Genomic DNA, 9,082 nt, shown 5'->3' on the forward strand with positions numbered 1-9,082 from the left:
CATAGCATTGCTTCAGATCAAGGAACTCACTTCACAGCAAATGCAGTGCAGCGATGGGCCCATTCCCATGGAATCCACTGGGATTTCAACTTCCAAATCAGGGGGTGCTGAGAAAAAAGAAGCAGTCCCAGGAAAGGCAGAAGAGAACAACTGAAGTATCTCTAGTCGCGGAGGTTCGAGTGTCCGGCTTGCACAGTTACAGACAGCCTCCATTCGTGTAAACCTATTCTAATAAAAATCTATTGTATGTATAGTGGCTTATAGTAATAAATGCACACTACCTTGTGACACACATCAAACAGTGGTATTACTATATTATGTTTACGGTCTTTCAGTGCCCCTGAAAGCATTTGAATGCATAGAGAGGGGCCTTATGTATATTGTAGACTAAGATAACCATTTGACATTAAATAAAAATTGTACCTCTTTTGACTTAGAGAAATTTAAAGACTGGTTTGTCTGGTCTCACAAATCTCCTTAGAAGCTTTTCTTTTGACTGGCTTTTTTTGAAGGCAGCCTACTGAGACGAAGACAAGTGTCTTTCTGCAAGACCTGTGTGCAGTCACCCATGGTCACAGAAACACGCATAGCCACATCTTGTTAGGGATCAACCTGTTCCCGATGCACTGTGCCTCTAGTAGCAATATGTTTTTACTTACCTTTGTCTCTATAAGGTTTACGCTAACTGATGTTTCAAGAATTCACTGGGAGTCTTTGATCGGATGCCTCGTGCATAAAGTAGGACTACTGTAGTGTTCGAACTAGGCTTAAAATGCAGGCCTACTTACCTTCAGTACTACATTTAGCTGCTATATTTACCTGCATACCTTTAGCATAAGCATCGATAAATTAGTAGCTTGAACATGGGTACAAAGTATTCAGTATTAAAACATTAGTCATCTTAGTGACCAATTCATTTAGAAAAGCGAGGGAAATAAATTTTATAAGTAAGTTATCTCTTTGGCGAGTATGCGAGAGGTAGACCTGGGTTTTTATTTTTTTTATTTATTTTTTCTGGTGTAAGAGGAATATACTACTACTCAATTTCTACTGTAAGGTCAGTAGCCCTGAGAACTCCTTTAATAATGCAGCGTGTTATGGATGTCCTGGGTTTTTATTTTCAGGAGGAAAAATACCTTCTTCATAGTGGTTGTTGTGCTCTAAGGCAAAAGATACAGCATTTTCACTTAGGAATCAGTAGTGGTAAACTTGAATAAATGAATGGGTGTTTTGTAAATGAAACTTGTTAGAACCAAATTTTAAAATTATTTCTTCTCTTTAAAAGGCAGAAGAAATTAGAAGTGGCCATGGAAGAAGAAGGATTAGCAGATGAAGAGGTAATGTAAGCTGTGTTTACTGTACAAAAGCAACTTTAATTTTTCATTATTGATTTCAAATGCTATTATAATATAGATAATGTAGGGGATGCTGGTGGCTTAGTGAATTAGTGTTGGGCTGCTAACTGCGATGTCAGCAGTGTGAATTTACCAGCCAGCCACTCCTTGGGAGAAAGATGAGGCTATATGGTTGCTCTGAGTTGGAATTAACTGTATAGCAGTGGGTTAAATAATGCAGATTTCAAACTTTGACTGTGGGTTTCTGACTTTGTTGCTATTATAAATATCTTTAAAAGGCAGCCACGGGTTAAAATAAAAATCTAACATCTATTTAGTGAACAGGATCTGTACTATTCTAGGTTTGTGGAACAAAAGAGTAAGGCACCAAAAGTACCAAGCACCTGGTACTTTCTTTCATCTTTGTTCTCAGTATTTCTTAAAACCGTTCACTTGTCTAGCTCCAGCATTGTTAGCCTACCTCACCCCGATCTAACAGTGCCTGCTTGATCTCTCCACCTCCATCTTGGCCCCACTCTCACCCCTCGTTTTTCTGCATGTTGCAGTCAAAGTGATATGAAAACCAGATTTGATTGTGCCATTCTTTTGCTGAATACACTTCGCTGGCTCCCAAGTGTTTTCAGGGTATCTATGAACTTTGCCCTCGGTGGATAGCATATCTTAGGGGTTGGCCAGTGCTTGCCTCTCTAGCTTCATCTCAACAACACTACTGATTATTTGAATTCCCGACTCCCTAGTAGACCTTTTCACGTGCTGTTTCTGCCATTTGGAACTCTTCCTAACGCCCTCTCAGCTCCCATCCGTCAAGGAGCAGTACGTCTCTCTTATGCATCCCTTCCAGTGGGATAGCTTCCCTATCCCAAATCACTCCCCTCACATGCCACAGTACCGCTGTTCGGCCTGTCATAGCACACCAGACACCTTCTCCTCACGGCGTGGACACTCTGTAATGTGTTATTCAGCATTAAGCAGAAGAGTATGATAAATATTTGGCGGGTAAATTAACAAGTAGTTAACTTATTAATTTATTTGCCCTCAAGAAGTTTACAACTTGGAAGATTATATGAGTGGTGTGTGTCTAGTATGTAAATTTACATATAGAACATAGAATGTTGCATACTTTCAAAATACATAGAAACTTAATCTTTAAAAATTCAGTGGATCAGGAAAGACTTCATGAAAGACATGTGACATGATTGCAACCTTAAAGCATGAGTAGAATTTGTATCTAATGTAGATAAGAAGCATATACAAAATTATACATCTATGAGTATATACAGAGTAATGAAATTACATTTGTACTACAAAGGGTACAATAAAGGGCAGAGTAATAGCTCATACTGTCAGGCTAAACCTGAAATAGCTTACTAAGAAAAGTAAATAAAGCTTACTTATGCTTTATTTTGTAGGCAATGTAGTTCACAACTCAGATTCAGAAGTTTTTAACATTTTTTAATTTTGAGCTTCTGGCCTACAACAAGTATTAACTACATTCAGAGCTATTTTATTTGAATCTTATAAATAACTTAGAGAAAATTTGAGATTAATTAGTTCCTAAGGATAGTTGATCTATTATAACCATTTTCTAAATTTTCTAAAAATTCCCATAATTTTAATTTCACAAATGCTTTTAATTACCAGAGTCCAAGCTAGGTCTTGGATTATGTCAAATTCTATAAAATAGATAAACCTTTTCCACTTCAGTATTAAATATATCTTGGCAGTATCTTTATGTAGGGTAACTTTCTTTTTAATAAGCTATGAAAGCATAAGAATTGTTTTTTTTAATGTAAACCACAGCAGAGAAATTTAGTTCATTCTATACTAGAGAATTTTGTAATAAATTGTAAAAACTTTATATAATGTGGTCATGAAAAACATAATTCTTTCTTTGTGTCTTTGGAGAGGAAAGGAAGTTTGATTCCTCTTTCAAGGCTACTTAATGTAAATCTTGAACATTTTAAAAATTGCTTTTAATAGGAACTTAATTCATTACTTCTGTACTGTGCCGATTTTAAGTTTAAAATGATAATCCACTCAAGCCTCCTTTTTTGTCTTTAAATAGCTGTGCCCCAAAGTACATTCACGTCATATTTGCTGCCTTGTGCAGCCCACGAGCCACTTCACATCATTTTCTCTAACCGCAGCATCTCTTCTCCCTTCGTTTTCAGCGCGTTTATGAAACTGTACATAGTGAGGTCATACTTGCTGTAGCGACCCAATTGCATTCTGTTTTATAATCCATGACGGCAAAAATCTAAAAAGCCTTATAATTTTACTCATTTATGAAATTTTTAAAAAGTTTGTGTTGGGTGGGGGGGCCGGCGGGAAGAGACCTACAATTTGGAAGACATAATCCTATAGTGCCACCATGTGGTCTTTTAAATTAGTTTTTTTAATAATATATTACTGTGTTTTAAGTGAAAGTTGACACAGCTAATTAAATCCTATTTAACAATTTTTGAACAAATTGTTACATGACATTGCTTACAGTTTTTATAGTGTGTCAACATTCTTATTTTCGTTATATTTTTCTTTCCATTGATCTTGCTTCCCCCCCTCCTTTGCTTTTGAGTAAATATTACTCTTTTGTCTCATGAAGACATAGTTTGTTGTTTAAGGAAGCGCATTACTCACAGGTGATATTATTTGTTTTATAAGCCAATCTGTTGAGTGAAGAAAAGCTTCACTTCAAAGGTTATTTTATAGGGTGATTGTCCTGGGGGGTGTCCTGTAAACTCTGTCAGCGCAGTGGGCCTGGCCCGTTGCAGGAACTGGAGTTCTGTTCTCCACTCTTCTTCCATTCTACCTGGGACCTTCCATTGTGTTTGTAGTCAGTGCAGGTGATCGTGGTAGCAGCTGTTATGTGCCTTTCTTACTGTCTTGACTTATCTACTCTGAACCAAACGCTCCAACAAGTTTTACCTCTGTAGGAATCCACATTCCGATGTGTTCCTTCTGGGTGTGACTATTCATATTCTTGGTCTGTGAATCTATGGAATTCAAATCAATTCTGGGCTTCCACTGTCATTCATAGGCTCCTGTAGACAGAGTGCTCAGAACACAAGCTCTGATAGTCTCTCTCTTTGACCTTGGATTTTATTATTAATAATCCTTTGATTGTGCTGGTTGGTGTGCTTCCATATGACTTAGCTGATGCATCACTTAGATATAGTTTAAAATTTAACATCTTACCACCACTTGTTATTCCTTTAATTTAATTTTCAACTTGTTCTAGTTTTTAATACATTCTGCTACCTTTTAGATCGAGGCTCTTATTCTGTTGTAGATGCTAGGCTTATTTTGTTTTGTTTGTGTGGCTGGGATTTTTGCTTGTTTGTTTAAATGGTTTTCTTTATACGAGACTCAGGATAGGTAAATCTCTAGAGACAGTAATTAGATTAATAGTTTCCTAGGATTATGACAAGAGATACTGCGGGGAAATGAGGAAATAGATACACAAAAATGAAGAAACTGTTCTAAAATTGACCGAGTTGACGAATGCACAGTTCTTCAATATACTTGAATATTGAAGTGTATAAAACATGCGTTTATGTCGGTAAAAATGTTAAAAAATTATATATACTTTAAACATAACACATGTTAGCACATTATGACATATTTTCATTAAATTGTTTTAGTCATTCCATACTTAATACTTTTATAAATAAGTTAAAGCATTAGTGTGTAACATTTATTACACTGTACCTTCGGTTTTATGTGCATCATCTGTAATATGGTAGCATTCATTTGAAGCCATCTGATGATAAAATTATCCTATTAAATTGTCCCTTCTTTTTTTAATAGAAAAAGTTACGTCGATCACAACATGCACGCAAAGAAACCGAGTTCTTACGGCTAAAGAGGACCAGACTTGGCTTGGATGACTTTGAGTCTCTGAAAGTTATCGGAAGAGGAGCGTTTGGCGAGGTGTGCTTCTGTTAGGCTGCTGGAGTGGTTTTCCTTGGTGCTTGCTTCTTTCTCAATGCTGAAAGATTTCACGCGGCAGAAGCACTTTTGTCATCCAAGTAACATGTGAGGGAAAGGGACGTTTCGGTAATACAGTCTCAGCTAGTTCATGCTATCTCTGGAAAGTGTGCCAGGCTGCATGGCGGGGCGTGAGAGAGTTCACCACTGAAAATGGCCGCTCAGGGGAGTGGAAAATGACTGTGAAGAGCGGAGTCCACAGAACCAACAGAGGAGTGAGGAGTCAGGGAACTCAGAAAAGGAAGAGAGAGTGAGAGCCCTTGAGAGATCTCGCCCTGTGGCCCGAAGGAGTGCTGCCCCTGGGTCTGTGCTGTTTGTCCCTCCTGTCCACGCTTGGAGGGCTGTGCTTGAGGGTATTGGCCCATCTGAGTGGCTGAGTTCAGGCGCACATGTGATGGAATGTTGCTGGTGCTCAGGTTGACCTCCACATGTGTCTAGGTGACCTTGGTCTGAGCATCCCCAGCTTTGGAGTGTCGCCAGAGGTGTCCAATGTGTGCCTGATTTCCTTCCAACCCCTTGGTTGGGGCGTGGCCAGCGAATTTCTGTTATTTTTGTTTAGTGTAGGCATTTGGTGGAGACAATCTCCCTCTATCCCTAATCTTCTAACCTATCACTTCCTGTTCCAAGCTAACTGCACTGGAAACTCTACCGATTTGATCTTTAGAGCACCTGCTCCCGGCTTGGCATATGTATAGTTATCTATGCTTGCCACAAAGTCTATATATATCTTTAAAATAGTAAAAATATGTATTAAAATGTCTTGAGCTAACAACAATGGCAAATTCCTGCTTGTTTTAATAGAACTTGCCTTTCACTCTTGAGGAATAGTAACGTGTGTTTATAATATATGTTTATGTTCCAGGTACGGTTGGTCCAGAAGAAAGACACTGGTCATATTTATGCAATGAAGATATTGAGAAAGGCTGATATGCTTGAAAAGGAGCAGGTGTGTGTTCTTTAACACATGTGGACCAAAGATTATCCATATTAGACAGTGAGAATTAGAAGTAGATAGAGAATTTATTTTGTGTAAAATTTTAGAATTAGAAATGTATTCACTTTTTATTAAAGAGACTGGTGCATCTATGTTTTTTAAAGTTGTATTTCTCAATTCTGATCGTAAAAATTTCTTCCAAGTTTTTAGTCTAAGTATGCTTTTCTGGGTTCAGTCAAAGTCAGAGAACCAGGGCTCAGCGATAATGCACTGACCGAGCTCACCTGTGGTTGGGTGTTAGCGACCGAGAAGATGGTCCACGAGAGGGAGAAGAGGAGTCCAGGAGGCTTAGGAAGGGCAAACTATTGGTCGGTTTGATTAGCCAGTTAAACTGTTGAATGTAAAAGTGATACTCTGAAATTTAAGCCCCTATTTAATTTATGATTTTAAAAATCATTTAAAAATAAGTAAGGGCAGTTTTTATTTGGTTTTATATAATCAGGTGTCCATATCATATTTCAAATAAGCTAAACTTCTTTCCTGAAATTGTGGTGATTTGATGTATTACTAAGATCTCTAGCTACTTCTTTTTTGTGTTCTTGGCTCTCAGCAACTTCTCTGTGGCTCACTACAGTTCTGTGGGATGAATAAGTGAGAGAGATTGACCAGGAAGTCTGTAACGACAGCTATGAGGATGATGATGGTTCACATAGTCTCCCAGAATATACTTTCAGGGAGTTGGGGCTTTGGGAAGGACAGGGTCAAGGTGGTTCAGAGCAGCCACGGAGAATGAGGGGGAAACGTTTCTTGTCAAACCACCTGAGAGAAAATCAGGCCGCTCATGAGAAGGTTGCAGGAAGACGCAACTCTCAATTCGATAGCCTCCCTTTCAGTTAGAGTGAGAAGGTGATGGGAACCAGCAAAGAAGAGTGGAAGGACTTTGTCGAGTACTATTTTGATGCAAGAGTGGAGACTGAACGAGGTTTGGAAGACAGGGAACGTTGGAATGTGATTTGGATTACAGTCATAGAAAATGATGGACTACAGGGCTGAGTGAAAGGAGATGGCCTCCGAGACTCGAGGCAGACTAAGAATTGAACGAGGCCATAATGGGACTGATCCTGAATCTAGAGGCTGAATATAGAGGAAGACAAACAAGGCGTTAGCTTAAGCTGTAGCCTGTAGCTCCTAGCCACGGTGCTACTGAACACTTGCTGTGCTGTAATTGTGTATAATACCAGATTTTGAAGACTTGATTAAATATATGTATGTATATGTGTGTATGTATCTATATATCTTTCTACATAATAACTCAGGTTTTATATTGATGATACAGGGAAATAATATTTTTATAATTTGGGTTATATAAACTTATTAAAATTAATTTCATCTATTTGTTTATATATGGCTACTAGAAATTATGTGTTACATTACCTGCATTGTATTTTTTTTTCTGTTAGATAGCCATGGACCTCTATTAGGTCCTGTGTAAGAGCAATCTCACTGGACCTCAATGTCAAGTCTATTTTGTATTTGGGTTGTTTCTCCTCCTACACCAACTAATCTGTATTTGTCACCAGTGAATTTCATTTTAGAAAATCTTTCATTGAAATTCTAATATGTCAGTATTTTAAGTTTTATCACATTTCCTTTCAACCTATCTAGTTTCCTCATCGTGACACCAGATCGTTGTGAGTCAAACTTTGTATCCTTTAGATCCCAAATACGGAAACTTCCCTGTAAACTGACTTTAAGATACTTAAACATAACCAGGTCAAATTTATGATGCAGGTATTTTTGCCTGACAGCATCACGTGCAACACCAAAAATTTGGAGCTTTTCCATTGTGACCCAAAAATGCTTTTTAAAGGGCAAAAAGTCTGGAATATATGAACCTCTCTGACTTAACAACAAAAATAACACATAAAGCAGAGTATAGAAGCCACTAGAGCTTAACAACAAAAAAATGGGCAAAGTGCTTGAATGGACCTTTCTCCAAAGGATGTTCAACATCATTTGTCACTAGGAACTACAAATAAAGCCACAGTGAGATACCATTTCACATCCCCTAGGGTGGCTGTAATTAAACACCACTAACCCCCAAAAATAGAAAATAACCGGAGTTGATACAATGGTACATCCTCTGTGAAATACGATTCTTCAGAAAGTTAAACTTGGGTTACTGTTGCTAGCTGCTTTTTAGGCGGCTCCCTCCTCATGGCAACCCCCATGCACAACAGAGCTATGCGTGCCTGGTCCTGCACCTTCTCCCTGGTCACTGCTGGGTTGGACCATAGCCTTTTTATTGGCTGGTTTATTAAAGAATAGATGGCCAGACCTTTCTTCCTAGTCCATCTTAGTGTGGCTGCTGTGCTGGAACCTGCTCAGCAGTATAGCAATATGTAAAGCTCTGCTAATGCATGGCTAGGTGGTGCTTGCACAGGAGGTACATGACCTAGCAGTACCTCTCGTAGGTATATACAGACCAAGAGACTTGAAAGAAGAGACTCAGCCATGCATACAGTGGTGAGTCCATAGCCCGTGGTGACAATGTTTATTGCAGCATCATGCACAATAGCCAAAAGATGGAAACAACCCATTGCCCGTCAACAGACAGACAAAATGTTATACACATAAAATAGACTATTATCCAACATGAAGAGAAGCAAAGTTCTGAAGCATATTACAATATGGATGAACTTAAAAGCGTTAGGTTGAGTTAAATAAGTCAGACACGGAAGGCCACAATGTGTGATCACACATAAAATATCAAAAATAGGCATGGCAGAAAGTAGATTAATGGTTA

At 38.4% G+C, this 9,082-nt stretch overlaps 1 protein-coding gene and 1 non-coding gene across 3 annotated transcripts in view; one reads left to right on the plus strand and one right to left on the minus strand.

Moving 5' to 3' along the window:
- The window catches only part of STK38L (serine/threonine kinase 38 like), a 111,016-nt gene that overhangs the window by 89,079 nt on the left and 12,855 nt on the right, over positions 1–9,082 (plus strand). For both annotated transcript variants that reach the window (XM_045288438.1, XM_004699993.2), the window contains exons 3-5: positions 1,286–1,337; positions 5,163–5,285; positions 6,205–6,288. In XM_045288438.1, the coding sequence (XP_045144373.1) occupies positions 1,286–1,337; positions 5,163–5,285; positions 6,205–6,288 (259 nt within the window). The remainder of the gene's footprint in view (positions 1–1,285; positions 1,338–5,162; positions 5,286–6,204; positions 6,289–9,082) is intronic.
- Positions 1,016–1,149, minus strand: LOC115869132. The gene has a single exon (XR_004046016.1). It is a non-coding gene; the product is annotated as a small nucleolar RNA U109 (small nucleolar RNA).

Source organism: Echinops telfairi, unplaced genomic scaffold, assembly GCF_000313985.2.
Source record: "Echinops telfairi isolate 266 unplaced genomic scaffold, ASM31398v2 ScPeMD7_21;HRSCAF=78, whole genome shotgun sequence".
Classification (NCBI taxonomy): Eukaryota; Metazoa; Chordata; class Mammalia; order Afrosoricida; family Tenrecidae; genus Echinops; species Echinops telfairi.